Below are 21,534 nucleotides of genomic sequence, written 5' to 3'. Positions count from 1 at the left end.
AGATCTTCAAGGATAGACAAGATGAGCACCTGTCAGGTTGTAGAGAGTGTTCTTGAACCTTCAGTAATGATTTGATTAGATGGCCACAGAGGTATCTTCCAATACTGAGATTCTGTGATTCCTTTTCTAACCTCATCCATACAGTTTCATTTTTATCTCCGTATCCCCTTTGTCTTGCATGATATTTGGAATATATTAGGCATTTAATAAATAAATGCTTGATGATTTACACATTAATTTGATTGTACAGATGAACAAACAGAGATTTTGCCTTAAGGTTACCCGGTGGTTGTACTGAGCTAGAAGATCTGGGTCTTCTGACTCCTGGTCTTCTCATGAATACACATAATATTCTAATTTTTACTGTTGGGCAAAACAAGTCATTGTTTTGAAACTGTCATATTCTTGGCCTTGATGGTATGAAAGTAACAATTTTTGCATGTTTCCCTTCTAAATACTTGAGGTAAAACTGGAGAGTTGTGCTGTAGCTAATAAAAAGGCAGCTACACTATATGTAGTTAGTGGAAAGATAATTGAAGTTATATTATTTATGTGACAATAAGCAAGCCATTTAATTTTTCATGCCCCCAGGATCTAGATTGGCAGGGGAGGTTCCTCCTTCTACCCCCAAAACAGTGGTCTGGAAAAAAAAAGGAAAGCAGAAAGGAAAAAAGTAGACAAAGGAAGAGAAAGATGATTGGCCTTGGAGAAGGAAACCTTATTTTAAAAGCCCTGACTCTTCATACTTCAATTACCCATATCCTCTTAGCTTCAGTTTTCTTAATTATAAAATGGGGCTGATATTCATTATAGACTTTACAAAATTGTTGTGAAGAAAATACTTTGTAATTCTGAAGTGTTGTATAAATTTGTGTTACAATTGTTATACTATATGATAATTAGAATTATATCATAATTATAATGATCATTAATTATCCCTTATCTATTTCTAATGAGTTACAGATTTCTCATTTACCATTCCTAAGGGCCTGTTTTGAGGCTAGTGATGGATGAAGTGAAATTTTTTTTTAACCAGGTTATAATAGGGAGACATCTTTGAGATGTAGATTAAATAAATCTATCTAAATTGTTTTCATGTATAAAGCACTTCAGAGTCTATCATAAAGAACATTTATTTTAGTATATGTGTCCAAATAGTTTTAACCTTACAAATTGTTTAGAGTACAAGTCTTTCTAGTTGAAATATCATATCTTAATGATGAGAACAAGTGTAGAAACATTTAACTGTTTACATTATACTATGTATAATTTAAAAAGATTTGACAATCCACTTCCTCAAAACTTTTTTTTTGTTTTTTTTTTGCAAGGCAGTGGGGTTAAGTGACTTGCCCAAGGCCTCACAGCTAGGTAATTATTAAGTGCTTGAAGCTGGATTTGAACTCAGGTCCTCCTGACTCCAGGACTGGTGCTCTATCCACTTCGCCACCTAGCCGCCCCTCCTCAAACATTTTTTACATCTGCATGTGCAAAACAAGCAAAATATTTTACAGTGGGAGAAATATAGCCCATACAAATCATTAAATATAAGGACATTTAGGAAAATAGAGAACACTAATTGATAAAATTGGGAAAGTTATGTTTAGAAGCAAACCAAAAAATGAATCAGTACATTGGTGGCTTAAGTTTATTTTTAATACTGCGTATTCCAAAAATTTTTGTGCAAGTTCTAACTTTAATAGTTTTGTGCAATGTGCAGCTTTAATGGCTAAGAAAACTTAAAACTTTGAAACACTATATATTTTGTCATATAGAAAATACTTTGGACAACTATCATTAGGCATCCAGGTAGCATAGTTAGAGTAATGCTTGGAGTCAGGAAGATTCATCTTCTTGAGCTAAAATCTGGCCTCAGATAACTTATTAGCTGTGTGATCTTGTTCTCAGTTTCCTCCTCTATAGAATGAACTGGAGAAGAAAATGAGTAGCATCTTTGCCAAGAAATCTCCAAATAGAGTGGCAATTGAAACAATTGAACAAGAGATACTTCTTTTTTCTTTTTTTTTTCCTTTGCAAGACAAACGGGATTAAGTGGCTTGCCCAAGTCCACACCACTAGGTAATTATTAAGTGTCAGAGGCCGGCTTTGAACTCGGGTACTCCTGACTCCAGGGCACGTGCTCTATTTGCTGTGCCACCTAGCTACCCCCAAGAGATACTTGTTAATAACATACAGTGATTAGAATAGTCATTTTTTGATATTTTTAGCTTTTGTAATATTTAAGGATCATTATTGTAAACATCAGTGATAATGGATATGCAGCATATAGGAGATGATTGGATTGGATTTTAATAATCAGGGTCATATCCAGGAACTTGCTTTTTTTTTTTTTAGGTTTTTGCAAGGCAAATGGGGTTTAAGTGGCTTGCCCAAGGCCCACACAGCTAGGTAATTATTAAGTGTCTGAGACCAGATTTGAACCCAGGTACTCCTGACTCCAGGGCCAGTGCTTTATCCACTGCACCACCTAGCTGCCCCAAGGAACTTGCTTTTTTAAAAAAAATCAAATTCCTGTTATCTACCTGTTTGTTTTTTTCTAGTTGCTTTTTTTTTCAGTGCTGATGCTGGGTAGTATTTAAAAGAAATTTAGTTATTTGAGAATATAGGACGAATTATGGTCTTAGAAGTTTTGCTATGATTTCCTTTTAGAAAAGTGAGTGCCTTTTCCTTTGCTTGTTCAGCCTACTATATGAAAATATCCTAATGCTTTGGGATTTTCATGAAGGTTGAACTCTGCCCTTATAATCAAGATTCTTTCCTAGAATTAATCCTTTAGTTAAAAAGGAGTTACTTTGTTTCACAAAGGTTTGAAGTTATATATTACAAACAATAATGTGAGGAATAATATCCTTTTTAGAGGTAAGTTGGAACTTTGAAAAACTTTCATTTCATTTCTTAATAACATGTTTAAATCTTGTTCATATAACTTTCTATGTATGTTAAAGGAAGAAGGCAAATGTTTAATTACAGTTTTTGTGACATTTTTACAATGCACATAAACTTGCAGGAATCTCATTTATTCATTTTTCCAGCAGCAAATAAACACAGGGAACCTAGTTGCAGGGACAGCAAGTACCATAGACTCGGATTCCCTTAAGCGACCACAGACATTCACGCCAGCAGGTATGTTCATAGCACAGGTTAGGTTCTGTCCCAAAGTTGATTTTGTTTTTTAAACTGTAACTATAAAATTTTCTTTCAGAGTTGATTCATGATTGTTACTAAATAATGCTTGAGAAGAGAGATATTCTTTGATTTACTTCAATTTCTCTTTTGTTAATTTGTAGTTAAATTGTATTCTTTTTTTTAAAGCTACATGTCTTTTATAAGAAAACATATCCTGAAGAAACACTTTCTAAATAAATTAGTAGGCTTCATTTTGGTTTTGTATATAACTCTATTAGTTACTTACTCATCCTGAAACGATTGAAGGGCAAAAATACAATTTTTTGCTGATGACCATTTTTAAAAAAAACTTAACATTTTTGGAAAATTATTACAGAGCAGTCTAAGAGACCTCGTCTTGAAGTGGGTCACCATGGGGTAGTTTTCCAGCATCCAGGTGTGACGACTGGAGTCCCTTTGCAGCAACTAATGCCTACTGCTCAAGGTAAAACTTTAGCTTTAGGATAGATGAGAACAAAGTAAAGAGCTTATATTAGGCATGACTGTCTGTCTGCTTATCTATGTGTACATACATACAAATGTATGTATTTGCATATCTGTGTCTATATATATTTTTATGTGTATGTATATACATACATACATACACACATACATATACAGACACTTATATATGCTTAAATACATACATCCCTGGCTTTATAAAAATAAAAATCTTTTCTAGCAAAGGATAGTATTTCTGAAATTAATTTTTGTTTTTGTTTTTGATTTTTTGCAAGGCAATAGGATTATGTAACTTGCCCAAGGTCACATAGCTAATTAAATATTAAGTGTCTGAAGCTAGATTTGAATTCAGGTCCTGATTCCAGGACTTTATCCTCTGTTTAACCTAGCTTACCTAGAAATTAGTTTTTTTATTGATATTTTCACATAACTTTAGATTAATATAACAATAACAAATTTTCTCTTAATTTTTGTATCATAAGATTTTGCTCCCTGTTTTGTGTGGTTGCTTACAAAAAAAAGCAAAGGGCAAAAATCTTTCCCTAAAACTCCTACCCTTTAACAAGAATGAACTAAACAAATTAGCAAATGATAAACAAGCAAAGAAAGTGCTTGTATTCTATGTATTCTTTTAATCCTGCTTGAAAGTCTACTACCTGGTGGCTAGGTGGCGCAGTGGATAAAGCACTGGCCCTGGAGTCAGGAATACCTGAGTTCAAATCTGGCCTCAGACACTTAATAATTACCTAGCTGTGTGGCCTTGGGCAAGCCACTTAACCCCATTTGCCTTGCAAAAACCTAATAAAAAAAAAAAGAAAAGAAAGTCTACCACCATTGGGCTTATTTTTCTTTCTCTTATAGGTAGTGTGCACTCATTATTGTGATATTATTGTACTGATATCCTTTGATATGTATATCTTCCCTGAAACTAAATACAGGTTCAGAGTTCTTTTTGTAATATTTGTGGTAGTTACACTATATTAGTCATTTTTCTGCCATTCGGTTATGGATCTATTAAATTTGTTATAAAATGTTGATATCTTGTGGTAATGTAATTTGTTGGTTAGAAGCCATTTTCTACTTGTCAAACTGTAAGACTTCAAAGTTGGTAGTTAGTTTTTTTTCTGGTTTTACAGGTGGAATGCCTCCCACTCCTCAAACTGTCCAACTCACTGGACAGAAACAAAACCAACAGCAGTATGATCCATCCAAAGGTCCTCCTGTGCAGAATGCTGCAAGTCTACACACTCCTCCACCTCAGCTTCCTGGGCGTCTGCAGCCTGCCAATGTCTCGGGCACATCCCTCCCGTCGACCCTGCAGATCTCACAGCAGCCCCAGCAGCAGATGATGGAGACACAGCCTCAGCCTCAGCCTCAGCCTCAGTCCCAACCTCAACCTCAACCCCAACCCCAACCCCAGCCCCAGCCGCAGTCCCAGCCCCAGCCCCAGCCCCCCATTCCAGTGAAGACCCAGCCACCCAATGTACCCATCCCAGCTGCTCCAGCCAACCAGCCCCTTCCACAGTCTCTCACGCCAGCACTCCACGTCCAGATGCAAGGAAAAACACAAATGCAGGTGTCTCCCCTTCCAGCACAGCCCCAGGTATTCCAAAGATATAGTCCTGTAGTCTTTGAAAGTCTTTGTTACTTTGGAAAAACTTTTTTGTGGAAATGGATAGTAGTGCTACATGTTTTTGCATGTTATATACTTCTGAACTTCCCCCTACTTTTTATAGGTGTTAATTTGAGCACAGTTGTTTAATTAGATTGTGGAATTTTTACCTTAACAGATGTTTTGCCATAGGGGCATCATTTTCTGTCATATTATGCAATTTGTAAATTTGGGTAAAACATTACTTAAAGGCCTGAGTTCAGGTCCTAATATAATATTTTCACTAATTTAATTATTCTTGCTATTTTTAAAGTTAACTTTTAAACATAAATTTAGTTCTTTTGAATGGTATTTAACAATACATGAGGCTAAGGAGCAGTGACTTTATTAAGAATTAGTACCTACTAGGAGCGGCTAGGTGGTGCAGTGGATAGAACACTGGCCCTGGAGTCAGGAGGACCTGAGTTCAATTGTGGCCTCAGACACTTAATAATTACCTAGCCGTGTGGCCTTGGGCAAGCCACTTAACCCCATTGCCTTGCAAAAAAAAAAATTGAGATCAGTGGTTTCCAACCTGGAACCCATGAACTTGTTTTTAATTTCAATATAATTGGTTTCCTTTATAGTTCTATTTATTTGGTGTGTGTGGGGTGTTTGGTTTTTACAAGGCAATGGGGTTAAGTGGCTTGCCCAAGGTCCATAGCTAGGTAATTATTAAGTGTCTGAGGCTGGATTTGAACTTGGTTACTCCTGACTCCAGGACCAGTGCTCTATCCACTGCACCACCTAGCTGCCCCCTGTAGTTCTATGTATTTTGAGTATGCATTTAAAAATATGATTCACAAATGGAATCCATGGGCTTACCAGACTGACTGCTCAGAAGCACTATGGCCCCAAAAGAGTGAAGAACCTCTGTACCTCTGCACCTCTTCCCTCTTCCCCCTTCTTTTCCCCATATAGAAAAATTAGTTCTGTGAAGAATTAATTTTAGGGCCCAATGCCTTCCCTTGGCCTTATAACTGAGTTGACTTCAGCATACAGCAAATAAAGATTTTTTTTTTCCTTCAAAAAATTCAGTTACTTTGCAGCAAGGTAGAGGGGAAGGTAGCTTTTGAATTCACCCATTTATTTATTTATTTATTTATTTGCTTGTCTGCCCACCCACCCACCCACCCACCCACCCATTTATTTATTTATTTATTTATTCGCTCATCCACTTATTTATTTATTTATTCATTCATTCATTTTATTATTCATTCATTCATTCATTCATTTATTCATTTATTTATTCATCCATTCATCCATTCATTTATTTATTTATTTGTTTTGCAAGGCAATGGGGTTAAGTGGCCTGCCCAAGGCTACACGGCTAGGTAATTATTAAGTGTCTGAGGCTGGATTTGGACTCAGGTACTCTTTGACTCCAAGGCCAGTGCTCTATCCACTGTGCCACCTAGCTGCCCTTTGAATTTATTTTCTTGATCATTGCTAATCTAAAATTTTAATAAGTTTAGTCTTTCATGTAGATAATTTTTCTATTTTATAGTAGGTGGGTTTAACATTTGTATTATAACATGTTTACTTTTTTAATAGATTTTTTTTAAATTTTATTTAAGCAATGGGGTTAAGTGACTTGCCCAAGCTCACACAGCTAGGCAATTATTAAATGTCTGAAGTCACATTTGAACTCAGGTCTTCCTGACTCCAGGGCTGGTGCTCTATCCAGGCACCACCTAGCTGCCCCAATGTGTTTGCTTCTAAGGACACCTTAAATTTTCTTTCAATTTTTATTTTTGAACAATTTCTCATGTTAATTTTTTTTACTGGTTTAGAATGCCCAGGTAAATTTCACAGACTCATAGATTTGGAAAGGGCCCTAGAACTAATCATTGTGTCCAGCCCTTTAAATTTATTGATGAGGGATCTTAGGTCTAGGGTCCAACAGTATCATTTCACCCCACAATTTATCTTGTTTAAAGTTTTTTATATATATATATATATATATATATATATATATTTTTTTTTTTTTTTTTAGTTTTTTTGCAAGGCAATGGGGTAAAGTAGCTTGTCCAAGGCCATATGGCTAGGTAATTATTAAGTGTCTGAGGACGGATTTGAACTCCTGACTCCAGGGCCGGTACTCTATCTACTGGGCCACCTAGCCGCCCCCTAAAGTTATATTTTTTTAATTGTTTAGGGTCTAGCACAGTATTTTTCATACTGCAGTTGTTTGATTTGTTTAATTGTTTTGTTCAGTGAAGATGCTGAAATAACATACAATAGAATTCTATATGGTATGTTTTCTTAAGCTTGTTTAGTATTTCAAGACTTTTATTCCCCCAGTGGAATTTCATGAAACAATTTAAAATTACATCTTAAGATTCTGAAATTCCTACTCAAGCCTAGAAACTGGAAACCCAAGTTTAGTGAACCAGATGTATGGAAAACAGAAATTGATTTTTCATTTTTTGAGATTTACTTTATTATTCTAGTTACATTAATTTAAAAACATAAAAATGAAGACATTTGAGTACTTAGTTTTGTTTTTTTTTTTGTTTGTTTTTTTGCCAGGCAAATGGGGTTAAGTGGCTTGCCCAAGGCCACACAACTAGGTAATTATTAAGGTTCTGAGGCCAGATCTGAACTCAAGTACTCCTGACTCCAGGGCCGGTGCTTTCTCCACTGTGCCACCTAACTGCCCGAGTACTTAGTTTTTAAATAGAACATTCCATAATCAAGATAGTATGCTTTTGTATTTGGGAAGTTAAAAACTTTAAATTCAGAACTGCTTACAATTAGCCACAAAAATGATTTTTTAAATTGTATTTGGGCTTTTCCTCTCTTTTGGCTGTGTGTATGTGTTTGGAGGGTAGGGAAGATACTGTCTTAGATTCTAATTTTGGTTTGTATTCCTGGGTTTTAAAAATGAATAATGCAAAAGATAGTTTCAAGAAGCTCTTGACCTTTGTTGAATCTTTTTTGCTTTGTCTTTGGGAGAAGTTCACTTGAATTAAATAGGAAGAAGCCTTATCTTAATTTTGACTGACAAATGGAGAAAATGTTCTCTTTTGGTTCTTTGACATGAACATGTTGGATCATTTTGACAGAGGGAAGGAAATCTGGCTTCTAGAACCATATAGACCTAAATCTTAATAGATGGTAGAGGAAAACCTCTTATTTTGTAGGAATGCTCTTAACTGTATTTAGAACTTTCTTGCCCAAGTTTATAATTTAAAACCATTCACTTCGAGGAAACTCTAAACGATTAGAAGCAAATAACCTAGAAAGAAGAAATGATGTTGAGGTATTTCAAGTTCTCCTGATGCTTACTATTATTGTGTATTTTATATTTGTTGCACTATTTATAGTTAAAAGTTATTTTCTCTTGACAGACTGTGGCATTGGCAAGACCACCTGCAGATTCTGGCCAGCCTTGTCAACGATCTGTATCCACATCCTCATCTACCTCATCCATCACACCAGCAAGTCTCTCAGGCCCAGTGCCCTCACCTGCACGATCATCGCCTGTAAATAGACCTTCCCCAGCAACCAACAAGTCACTATCTCCTATTACGTCTCGGTCCCCAGGTGCCACAGTGTCTGCCACCCCAAAACCTCAGAGCCCAGCTCAAAATACTTCCCAGTCCCAGGACATTGTCCAAGAGAAACTGGCTGAACAAGTAACTCTGGTAAGAAAAAAATGTAAAATTTTGAAGTGCTTGGCTTATAATGGCACAAGAAATTCAGTTTTTTAAAAAAAGAAAGCTTGACTTTTTTTTTGTTTTAAAACAAGTTTTAATTTATTTTATTTTTCCTTTTTTTTTGTTTTTTGAAAGATTTTATTTATGAATTTTAAAATTTTCCCCCTAATCTTGCTTCCCTCCCCTCACCCCCTACAGAAGGAAGTTTGTTAGTCTTTACATTGTTTCCCATGGTATATACTGATCCAAATTGAATGTGATGAGAGAGAAATCGTCCTTAAGGAAGAAGCATAAAGTATGAGATAAAACAGAATTACTTAATAAGATAACTTTTTTTTTTAAATTGAAGGTAATAGTCTTTGGTCTTTGTTCAAACTCCACAATTCTTTCTCAGGATACAGATGGCATTCTCCATCACACTTAATAATTACCTAGCCATGTGGCCTTGGGCAAGCCACTTAACCCCATTGCCTTGAAAAATCTAAAAAAAAGTAAAAAATAAAAATAAAAAATGACTGCACAAATACAGATTATGGGAAATGTGGCATAATAGTTTGTTTGGTGAAGAGGAATTGGGAATTTTAGTGTTTAGCATGTTTAGAATGAGCTGACTTGGCAGTGTTATTATTTCAAATAAGTTAATGATTTCTTAGTCTCCATCGGAAAAGTAGTGCACTTGGATGTGGTTATTATACTTTACTCTTAACTGGGGATCACATTTTAGGACTAAACACACTGGAGTGTGTCCAAAAAAAAGGACACCCTGTGACAGTAAAAGGACTGGAGAATATCTCATCTTGGGCCCTAGATTGCAGTTAGGATCAGGTCTAGTGGGGGGGAAGTTGCCTTGAGGGGATTTAGGATTTATGTAAAGAAAAACTTTCAAAGAACTAGGACTGTCTGAACTAGGACTGTGATGGACTGCCTGCCTTATGTCAGTATGGGTTCCTGCTCATTGGAGGCCTTCAAGAAGATACTGGATGATCCCTTATTTGAGAGTATTTGTAAAAGGGCTTCCTGTTCAGGTAATATAGATGAAATAGACTTGATGAAATTCCCTTTCAGTTCAAAAATTCTGTGATTCTTTTTTCCCTCTATTAGTTTATAAACTTGTTGAAGGCAGTTTTTGTCTTATTTAAATTTTATCCTTAGTATCTTGTGCAGTGTCTTACCTATAATAGTTCCTTTATGGATATTTCTAGAATTTAGTTGAGTTGAGGAAAGTGAGGGATATGAGAGATACTAATGAGATTGAATTCATAAGACTTTGTAGCTTAGTTGGACATTAGAAGTGAGGGGGAGGCAACTGAATTTGCTTATTCTTAAGTTATGCTTCTAACTTAACTGTTTCAGTTAAGCTGATGACCTTATTTTCAACATGCTAAAATTAGGTGTCTCTGGGACATTTAAGCTGAACTATCCTTTAGGCAGTTGTAGATTAGATTGGGATTATCCATATAGAAGTGATAGTTGGAATTACATGAATTGCATGAGAATGTATGAGTTCATTGAGGTTGTGAGGTATAGAGAGAATAGAACTAGGCCAACTCTTTTGAGAAACACTTTATTAAAGGTTTGGAAAAGGAAGAAATGTTCTCTGAATTCCTCTTACACTTTGTGATCAGTACTGTGCAACTTGACATTTGATTATATACCAACCTGAAGTGTCTTTTAGTGTTTCCAGTCTTAGAAGTCTTATCCCTCCCATTCTCCCCAAATTATAAGGGAATTATGTTTTCTATTACTTTTGATTCTGCCTAGTTCTGACCTGTGCTCAATAGATATTAAATAAATATTTATTGACCTAATTTTTCTAGGAAACCCAAATCCATCAAAGAATATCAGAATTGAGAAAGGAAGGTCTATGGTCTCTCAGAAGATTGCCAAAACTTCAGGAGTCCCCACGACCAAAGTCTCACTGGGATTATCTCTTAGAAGAAATGCAGTGGATGGCGACAGACTTTGCACAAGAGAGGAGGTGGAAAATGGCAGCTGCAAAGAAGGTAGGTTTATAATATAGGTAGTCTCTTTTTTACTGATAGACTGTTGTAAAATTTAATTTGTGATTTCACAGAATTGCTATTTGGAATGCATTTTTCCTATATAAATTAGGTTCTCAGAGTAATTCATACATCTCCTGATGTATACTGTTACTATAGAGCTTAAAAACTAGTCTAATAATTTTTCTTTGGAACATTTTGTTAAGAGTGTAAAGCTGAGATGTCAGGAATTCCTTATCCTACCAGAGCCCTGGTAGCAGAATTTGAATGATTCAGAGATTTGAAAAGGTCTTACTGGACTGCCCTTGAATAAGTTACAAAAAGTACTTAAGTTCCAAGAAAGGCATCCCTGGGAGTCAGGGAAGTCTTGGGTCAGAATCAAGATAGGGTTTCCTAGGGGAGGTTGGAGATGGGATTCAGCAGATAGATGGCTAGCTGGGAGCTACCACTTGAAGTGAATGCAGTTGCTGCTTTTCCTACTTTCCTTTTCACTTTACCATTGCCCATTCTGCCACCTTCTATATTGTAAGGAAGTTTGGAGTTTGGGGAGAAGGAGGAATCTCAGGGGGAATAGGAAGGAACAAAGTAGATTTACTGTGGCCATGAATTTAAATGACCCCTGATAGAAAGGAGATTGCCAGAAGCCTATCCATTTTATACATAGAGGAAACCAGATTTTGCTCTTTATAGCTGTAAATTGCATAAGTATTAAAGAAGATAATTTGGATGCACAATAGACAATATTTAATATTTCAACCAAATGTTTTTCAGCATCTGATTTTTAAAATTTAATATTCCAGTTAGCAATGTTACAAGTATGTATGTGTGTTTGACTTTTGATAATTTTTTTCCACTGTGAGACAATGCAAAGTTTACAGTTTGATTATTTCACTTAACAGCTTGTCAGAACTGCTGCTCGTTATCATGAAGAAAAGAAGCTTCATGAAGAAAGAGGAAAGAAAGAAGAACAGAACCGATTAAGACGTATAGCTGCTTCAACTGCTAGGGAAATAGAATATTTCTGGTCAAATATTGAACAGGTAATATTAACCCACAAGTGTAAATTTTCATTTCTCTTAGGGAATTTACATTTGAACTTTGCACCCTCACAAAATTTTCATTTTAAAATATTGCCAGAGAATTTTCTTGCCAAGGCTAATAAACTATGTTACATTACTTAATAATGTAAATAAATAATAGAGTTCTTTATGGAGTTAAGCATTCCTTTTGCTTTCTTCCTGATCTGAGCATCTTTAATTTTGAAATAGTAATATTTCCATTCAAAAAAAAGAGAATTGGGATTTTTTAAGGAAATGTGCTTATTTTTGGAGAGGTAACTTGGTGGTTGTAGGAGTACTAGATTGGGTCTTAGAGCACCTGAATTAGGTATGATCTTAGAGAATTCTTTCCTAGTGGGATCAGTCTTGTGACCTATTAACCACTGTCTGTACATCAGAAGAAAATGCCTCATAGATTATGTTGAAGCAAGACCATTTCTCAATTCTAAGGAGCTTTTTAGATGAAATTTATTAACTATTTCTCAAGTCTATGAGGGACACCAGATACTATTTGAGCATCTATCCCTTTTCCTTTTTATTCTGGATGCCTTTCACACACTTGGTAATTAATGAAATAATTTGTTGAGTTGAATTTCATTGCCATTGTTTTTCTTGACTGTCTTTCCTTTTTTTTTTTGTCCAAGTAAATAAAATCAGGACTTAAATATGTAACTAAACTCAAACAAATGAACAAATACCAAATTGAGATTTTTTTTTTTGTTTTTTTGCAAGGCAAATGGGGTTAAGTTGGCTTGCCCAAGGCCACACAGCTAGGTAATTATCAAGTGTCTGAGACTGGATTTGAACCTAGGTACTCCTGACTCCAAGGCCGGTGCTTTATCCACTGCGCCACCTAGCCTCCCCTCAAATTGAGAATTTTTAATTGGTTGTTTTGAATAGAAAAGAAGCCTATATTTGTGATATCATTTTTTGTGTTTATAAAAGTTTGTCCTGTTTTGTTCTAAATTTTCTTTTTGTAGTTTGTAGTTGAAGACCTTAGTTCATTATTTGATCATTCATTGTTTTAGGTTGTAGAAATAAAACTTCAAGTTGAATTAGAGGAGAAAAGGAAGAAAGCCTTAAATTTACAGAAACCGTTCAAGAGAGGTACAGTGTCTTTATGTTTTTATTTCCCTGTAGTACATACCAAAATTCTTTGTAATTCTGCAGCTTCTAAACATATTGTGCCAATGCTACGGGTAATTTAATTTACACTCTAGTAATTTGAGTTTGAAAAAACCAAAAAAGGGAACTGAGGCATAGTTTTACCCAGAATTGAGGGCCAGTTTCAGAAGAAGAGACTCACAGTTAGGAGAATCACTTGCATATCACAATAATCAAGTGGTCATTGTAAATGTATGATAGGCTCCAGTATATTGTTCTCTGAATATGTGTTAACTGATTGAAAATCTGAATGTTTAGCTTTTTTTGTAGCTCTATTTTATCACCATTTTGAGTATAACTTGTTAATTATTTAAAACTTAGACTTATTTTTTAAAAAACAAAGTATGTTTCATATGAGCTGTTATCTCAGACTTAAAACAGAAGTTACTAAAAACTGTTCTTCATAATTTAGACTTTTCTTTAATTCTAATTGGATCTCTTATTCCTTTGTTTTGTTTCCATTTAGTGAATATGAGTGGTTTTAATATATTATCATATAGTTCTGTGGTGCTAATAGTTGTATGATTCTTTGTTAATTAATTACCGTGTATTTTTTTACTGTAGTTTTTTACTTCCCTTTTCTTTTTTTTTTAATTTTAAGTCAATGGGGTTAAGTGACCTGCCCAAGATCACACAGCTAGGTGATTATTAAGTGTTTGAGGCCAGATTTGAACTCAGGTACTCCTGACTCCAGGGCCGGTGCTCTATCCATTGTGCCACCTAGCCACCCCTTTACTTCCCTTTTCAATCTTGAAGTCTCTATGAATGTGTTCTTTTAAATATTTTTCAAAGTATTGATTGCTAGAAATCTCTGTGAACCTTGGGAGCTTATTAGAGCAATTGTTTGGCAAGAATTAATATTAAGTGTCTACTGTGGAAGAGGATCTTTTGGAGGGAGTTTTAAGATATCTCCAGGACATTTCATTTTGAAATATCCAATAAAACCTAGGAAACAACTGTGGGAGATGATAGTTAAACCCAGGATAACCTAAGAGGAGAGCTCAGAGAGTGGAGAGCAACTGCTTCTATCACCATATCCTTTCCTGGAATTCTTTTCTGTTGAGAGGTTTAGTCTATACTTCTAGAGATAGACTTACTCTCTGATTCTTAGAATTCTCTAGTTTTTAAGTTTAACCTGTCATTGGATTAGTATTAGAGAAGCTCTAAGTCTATGAAGCTTAGTATACGTTTGTAGAGCTGGGAAAATGAATGAGAGACAACCCTGTTATGAAAGTGATAGGAAACTCATATGGTGTTCTAGGTGAGGTAGAAGTCTGGCTGACTTTTTACTTGGGCATATATATATATATATTTTTTTTTTTATTTGAAAAATTATATATGTATGTATATGCAGATATTCTTATACATATATATTTATATATTTTTTCCATCTTCAAAGACCTGCATTCTTACCCTTTCATCCAAGTCCTTACCCCTACCCTCCTTGAAAATGAAATAAAAATAAAGCCCCCTTTATTTATTCACTCATTCATTTATTTCAATGGAATTAAGTGACTTGCCCAACATCATACAGCTAGGTAATTATTAAACGTCTGAGGTCAGATTTGAACTCAGGTCTGCCTGACTACAAGACCAGTGCTCTCTCTATCCAGTGTGTCATCTAGCTTCTCCTTAAAGCCATATATATATATATTCAAGCTAAACAGATTTCTGCATTGACTATTTCCAAAAAAAGTATGTTTTATTCTATCCTCTTTAGTTTTGCACATCTCATCAGGAAATGGATAGCATGCTTTAAAAATAGTCTTTTGGAATTATAGTTGATCATTACACTGTTCAGTTTCTAATTCTTTTAAACCTGTTTGTCTTTACCCTAGTGTTGTCATTGTATAATTGTCCTTTTGACTCTACTCAATTTACTCTGCCTCAGTTTTTAGAAGTCTTGCCAAGTTATACTAAAACTTTTTTATAGCATGGTAGTTTTCCATCCTTTTTATATACTATAGCTTGTCCAGCCATTCACCAATTAATGTGCACCCCCACGGATTTATATTCTTTACTGTTCTAAGAAGACTTATAAATATTTTTGTATATTGGTAGGTTTTTTTTAGATTTTTTTATTTATTTTTTATTTTTTGGTAGTTTGTTTTTCTTTGGGCTAATCTATCTCCTAATCTTCCTTCCTTTAATTTCCCTTTTTTTCCTTTCTCCTTCTTCTTTCCCATTTCTCTATTAAATGAAAAATATTTTTGTATTCAGCTGTATCTTGTTTTCCCTTAACTAGTTCAGATCAGCGTGAGGCTCAAGTGTCAGCTTCTCCTTGGCTGTACAAATATCTGCTTATACCCCCTGATTATGTGAGATAATTCTCTTCCTGCCTTTTACCCCCTCCATAGTCCTTGCTTCTCTTCCCTTTCACAGAACCACTCCCAGATCCTTTCTAATTAGACTCTCTCTAATTGATGATTATAGGGTTCCGAGAAGACAGAACCTTAGTTCCTTATGACTGTTCATTCATACGGTTTGCCTTTTAAGTGTTTTTCTCAACTTCTATATTTGAACTTCAGAGTTTCTATGCAGTGCTGATCTTTTCATCAGGAGTACTTGGAGGTCATCTTTTTCATTAAAGGTCTGTTTATCCTTCCATCGGATAAGGCTCAGGTTTTCCTGACTGTAAGTTTAAAACCTTTGCATATTTATAGCAGTGGCTTCAAAATTTATGTGTGATTCTATCTTCCTTCGTACTTTTTTTTGAGACAATTAGGTTTTAGTGACTTACCCAGGGTCGCCCAGCTAATAATTGTTAGAGGTCATATTTGAACTCAGGTCCTCTTACCTCTAAGGCTAGTACTCTATCAACTGTGCCACTTAGTTGCCCTGATACTTACTGATAATTCTATCAGCTACTTCACTTTTTTTTCTTTGTTCTCTATAGTCTCTGCATGAGTGTGATGTTCTAGTCTTCATTTTGGAGTTTGGTTGGGGAGGTGATTGGATTCTTTTTATTTCTGCTTTGCTCCTTGGTTCTAAGAGATTCAGGAAGTTTTCTTTAAAAAATTTTGATATATAATTTCTTGACTATTTTTTTTGTCATAATGTTCAGGTAGTCTGCTGGTTCTTTTTTTAAAAATTTTTTATTTTTTTAATTATTATTTTTTTTAATTTAAGACAATAGGGTTAAGTGACTTGTCCAAGGTCACATAGCTAGGTAATTATTAGGTGTCTGAGGTCATATTTGAACTCAGGTCCTCCTGAATTCAGGGTCAGTGTTCTATCCATTGTGCCACCTAGCTGCCCCTTAGTCTGCTAATTCTTTTTTTTTTTAGGTTTTTGCAAGGCAAACGGGGTTAAGTGGCTTGCCCAAGGCCACATAGCTAGGTAATTATTAAGTGTCTGAGACTGGATTTGAACCCAGATACTCCTGACTCCAGGGCCAGTGCTTTATCCACTACACCACCTAGCTGCCCCAGTCTGCTGATTCTTAAATTTTTTTTCTCCTTGATCTGTTTTCCAGATCCATTGTCTTTTGCCATTGTGATATCTTACATTTTCTTCTATTTTTTTGATTTTTTGACTTTGTTTTAATATTGCTTGTTGTCTAATGGAAGCAATGGCTTCTGTTTGGTTCTTTGTGATTTTCAGTGAGTTTATTGCTTGGTTAAGGTTTCATACCCCTTGGATTGAACTTTTGAATTTCCTTTTTCTAATTCTTTCTTCTGTAACCCCTCTCCCCCCATGTTTTCCACTTGTATTCTCATTTTATTGAGGGAAACTTTTTTAACTTTTTTTTTTAAGGTTTTGCAAGGCAATGGGGTTAAGTAGCTTGCCCAAGGCTACACAGCTAGGTAATTATTAAGTGTCTGAGGCCGGATTTGAACTCAGGTACTCCTGACTCCAGGGTCATTGCTCTATCCACTGTGCCACCTAGCCACCCCAACTTTTTTTTTAACTCTTAAAAAGCTTTTGATTCTTTTCTTCTATGAATTCTAATTTTATTTGCACTCATGTTACATTTTTCTTGGAGGCTTCATTTGTAGATAATTTAGAATCATCATCTTCTTGTGATTTTGTGTCTTGAGTGTTCCTGTCATCATAATAACTTCCAATGATGGTATTCTATTTTTGTTTTCCTGGTCTACTTCCATATTTCAGACTTGATGTTAGGGCTGGATTGTATGCACTCCTGGAGGACTGGTCTTTGTTGTTTCTATTGCTGCTTTCTTGGAGTATTGATTGTTTCATTGTTCCAGGCTCTTTGGGCCAGCTCAGACTAGGGACCTACAAGTTTTCAGTGTTCCCAAAGTGGTCTGGTTCAGGATAAATTCTGATTGCTGTTCCCTCTATCTGAGCTCTGTAAGTTACTGAACTGGGTTTGGCTCAACAACAGTCTCCTTGGGCAGTTGGAAGGCTCTGCTGGTATAGGGTGACAGAATTGTATAAGTTCCCTTTCTTCATAGACTTCAGACTTGAGTGGAGACTGGAACTGAGTTCCCACTCTGCTTGCTTCTTAACTCTTTCCTTGCTCTGTACACAGACTAAGGACAGGAACTGCTTTTTACCTTAGAACTTGTCTCTTCCTTCAGTCCAGGATTGCTAGTTAGAATTCAGTCACTTTGTGTTTATTCCCTCATATGCACCCTGGGACATATTCTGTTCTGTGGTTGCTCCTCCTGGATCTCATCTCTAGTGTTCACAGACTTCTTTGTCTGTTGCCTAATGTTGAGGCAGGCTGGAAAAATGACTCACTATGACTTCTTGAATTTCCCCATAAGGATTTAGTTCAGCCCAGTTCACTTTTTAGATGTTTGGAGGAGTTTGGGCTTTTGGGGAGCTTTCTTTTTCTCCTTGCTATTCCATCATCAATCCCACCTCTACGTATCTGTTTAAAACTATTTACATAGTTTGTTTGAGTTTTCTTAAGAGTCTTGATGTCCTGACTTTGGGTTATGTTTGTCTTTGGTCACTAAAGTGGATTGGACAAGAATTATGTATGCTTATTCTTTTTCAAACCTAGAAAGGGATTATTAGGACTGAGGATATCTGTATTGAGTGGTTATGAATGTTACATGGCTAGCATCATCTCAATTACTATTTTTAATGTGTTATCTTAAATATCTATTATTAAAGCTATAATCTATTGCATTTGTATTCAGGAAAAGATTCAAGGCCTAAGGGACATCATACTTTCTCAGAGCATTTTATGGTAAGTTTAGAACTATTTCATTTGTAGAGAATGAACAAAAAACTCCCTCCAAATAAAAAAGCAAAAGCAATGTGATTAGTGTTTGTTCTAATAAAATTTTGTTTTGGTTTTCTACTTTTAACTGAAAATGTAAGTATCCAGCTCAGTTAAACTGGGAATTTAATGATAGCTTTGAACTTTCTTGGTAACTTGGGAACTTTGGAAGGGAAAACTCAGGTTCCCAGAAAATTGTGAATAAACTGCATTGAATAGAATTGTTAACTCTGCATAGCAGAATCATCATTGTGCCAGTTTTTATAAATATAGTTGGTTGAGAAGATAGTCAGCATTCTCAAATAGACAGTGTAAGTTACCAAAATATAATGTTTTGTATTTATAGACCTAGAGTTATGACATTTTTCTTTGCTATTTAGGACCCTGGAATTTGTGGAAGAAAAATAAAAATTAGTGCATCCTTAACCGATGATGAAGGTTCGTAACTTTCGTTTTTCCTTCAAAAAATGCCAACTACAGTGTTTCAAATATTATTGTTTTGGGGGTGACTAGATCACGCAGTGGATAGAGCACTGGCCCTGGAATCAGGAGGACCTGAGTTCAAATCTAGCCTCAGACACTTAATAATTACCTAGCTGTGTGGCCTTGGACAAGTCATTTAACCCCATTGCCTTGCAAACAAACAAATATTGTTTTTAATAGCTTAAAACTGCACTAAGACTTTTTTGAGATCCTATTTATTGCCTTATTGCCTATCTATAAACCTTTTATTGAATACTACTACTGCCTCTTAAAATACTGAATATTTCATATTAAAATACTTCCTTTCCATCATTCTATCCTCATTCCAGTCATTCTGAACCTCCCCTCCCCCTCCTGGACTGTTTAAGCCCCATTCTCGGTCCTTCACTGACTGTTCCCTTATTTCCATGCTTCTGATTCCCCCCCCCCCCGCCCCAACATCCTACTCTTTCCATTGTGCTTTCTGAAACACCAGTTCTATAGGTAGGAACATGCATACTTTCTTCTCAAATCTATGACCTTCTTATTTTGTCCATCTTTTTGTGCTTGACCAGATTGGGCTTCCTCCTGATGTCACAGCTTCCCCAACCAACATCAGCATCCACCACTTTTTTACTCACAGGTTATGGTAGGCAATGTGGAATATTCCTTGACTATTCCTTTTGAAATCTTTGCCACCATCTCTTCCTTGAGATTCTTTCAATCCATATTCATCACTTGGTCAGAATTCTGGTAGCTGTTGCCTCCTGACTGCCAAACTTCTTGCCCCATTAGTTCAGTGTCTAGTTCACAGTCTTTCTGTCTTCTCACTTCCTGTCCTCTCAGAAGAAGACTTCAACACACATAACCATTTTCTCCTTAAACACCCTAATCTCACGGTTGCTCAACTTAATCATTTTTGTGACTTCCTCCACCCCAGCTACATACAAAGATCATATTCTTGATCTTGCTATTATCCTCAGCTGTGCTACTCCTATATTCATGAATCCAGGAATTTCTTTATTTTATAAAAATCTGTTCCTGTTCCCCCTTTTCCTCTCTTTGTTTTTTCTTTCTTACTGTAACTTCTGTTCCTGCTCTCTTAAGTTCTGTCCTGGGCCATCACCCTTGGCAATTTTTTCTTCTCTTCCTCAGTCTTGATGTCTTGCTGGTCTGGTTCAGTTCTGCACTCTTCTTTTAACTGTCCTTTGGAACCTGGACTCAGTCCATGTTGGAGACTGATCTTGGCCTGCAAAGCCTTAGCCTTGGATTACTTCCACCTAGAGTTCTCTCCTGAGTCCACTTCTCTTCTCCTTCTGTACTATTTACTCAGTGAGCTCAAGAGGTCCATGGATTTAATTACTTTCTCTGTGCTGATGATTCTCAAATGTTATCTAGTACTAGCCTCTCTGTTGATCTCCAGCTTCATATCTCCCAACTACTTTTCCTCACTATCTCTCACTTCCCATATCCAAGCTATTGCCAAAGCCTATTGATTTCACCTCTGCAACATCTCTCAAATCTGCCTCATTCTTTCCTCTGACATTGGCAATTCTCTAGTGTAGGCAGTCTTCATTCTTGCCAATAGCCTTCTGGGAAATGACCTGCCTCAGGTCTCTCCCTACTCCAATCCATCCTCCATTCAGCCCTAGAGTGATTTTCCTAAAACTTAGGTTTGATCTTTGGCTCCTTATTCTCTCCAAGAGTAAATACAAAAGACTTTATTTGGCATTCAAAGCCTTTGATAACCTTGTATCTCCTATCTTTCTAGTCTTCTGGCATCTTATTTCCTGACATGTTCTTTTCTGTCCAGTCACCCTGGCCTCCCAGCCATCCCAAGGACTGTTCCACAAACCCTCCATCTCTCAACTCAAAACTCAAGGTTTGCCTTTGTCTCCCTGAGATTGAGCACAATATGCAAAGTAGGAGCATAATAAATGTTGAAATAAGTTGGATTGAGTCTTGATTCTCAGGTGGACTTTAGAAAATACAGTTAATGATATTTGTGTTAAAAGTATTTGCTTCACAATGTGTAAGATGAAAAGTCCTTATTTTAATTTAATCAAATTTCTTTTAACATGGACTTATTTTTATTTCAGTAGTCACTCAATACTTACTGTAGAAATTTCCTTAAATCCAAACAGTACTTTATGGCATTTTATATATGTAATTGTAAAGAGTCCTGAGGTAGTCATTTTAATACTGGCTTTTTTCCTTCTGCTCATATTTGTTTTAGTGGAAGATGAAGAGGAAACAATTGAAGAGCAGGAGGCAAATGAAGGAAATATAGATCATCAAACAGAACTCTCTAATTTAGCCAAAGAAGGTAGATAAGAGTTTCATATATTAGTTTTACAATACTATGATGTTTACCTTTTAAATTCTATCTAAATATTCTTTCTTACTTTTAGAATGTTTTCTTTTGACTTTTTCCTATATATACATACAGGTCATGTATTGATGGTATTTAATTATTGTGTATGATTTTACAGACTATTTTAAAAAATAAAATTTCTTTAAGTTTAACTTTGGTTGTTCATGATTTTTTAACTGATATAAATAGTATATTGAAACTGGCCATTTTTTAGTAATTTTGCAAAATAGTTATTTAATCAACATTTTTGAAACTAGAATGTGTAGAAGTTAGGGCAACTAGGTAGAACAGTGGATAAAACACTTGACTTGGAGCCAGGAA

The 21,534-nt window shown here is 35.6% G+C and overlaps 1 protein-coding gene across 1 annotated transcript in view; it reads left to right on the top strand.

Annotated features, from left to right (window-relative positions):
* EP400 (E1A binding protein p400) overlaps positions 1 to 21,534 on the top strand; it is a 135,009-nt gene that overhangs the window by 14,264 nt on the left and 99,211 nt on the right. Inside the window, exons 3-12 of the mRNA XM_074205228.1 lie at positions 3,051 to 3,141; positions 3,521 to 3,628; positions 4,782 to 5,248; positions 8,650 to 8,946; positions 10,776 to 10,961; positions 11,858 to 11,998; positions 13,045 to 13,123; positions 18,295 to 18,344; positions 18,758 to 18,815; positions 21,076 to 21,165. Coding sequence (XP_074061329.1) covers positions 3,051 to 3,141; positions 3,521 to 3,628; positions 4,782 to 5,248; positions 8,650 to 8,946; positions 10,776 to 10,961; positions 11,858 to 11,998; positions 13,045 to 13,123; positions 18,295 to 18,344; positions 18,758 to 18,815; positions 21,076 to 21,165 — 1,567 coding nt within the window. The remainder of the gene's footprint in view (positions 1 to 3,050; positions 3,142 to 3,520; positions 3,629 to 4,781; positions 5,249 to 8,649; positions 8,947 to 10,775; positions 10,962 to 11,857; positions 11,999 to 13,044; positions 13,124 to 18,294; positions 18,345 to 18,757; positions 18,816 to 21,075; positions 21,166 to 21,534) is intronic.

Source organism: Macrotis lagotis, chromosome X, assembly GCF_037893015.1.
Source record: "Macrotis lagotis isolate mMagLag1 chromosome X, bilby.v1.9.chrom.fasta, whole genome shotgun sequence".
Classification (NCBI taxonomy): Eukaryota; Metazoa; Chordata; class Mammalia; order Peramelemorphia; family Peramelidae; genus Macrotis; species Macrotis lagotis.
The sequence above is the reverse complement of the archived record's forward strand: the minus strand, read 5'-3'. Positions and strand labels throughout refer to the sequence as shown.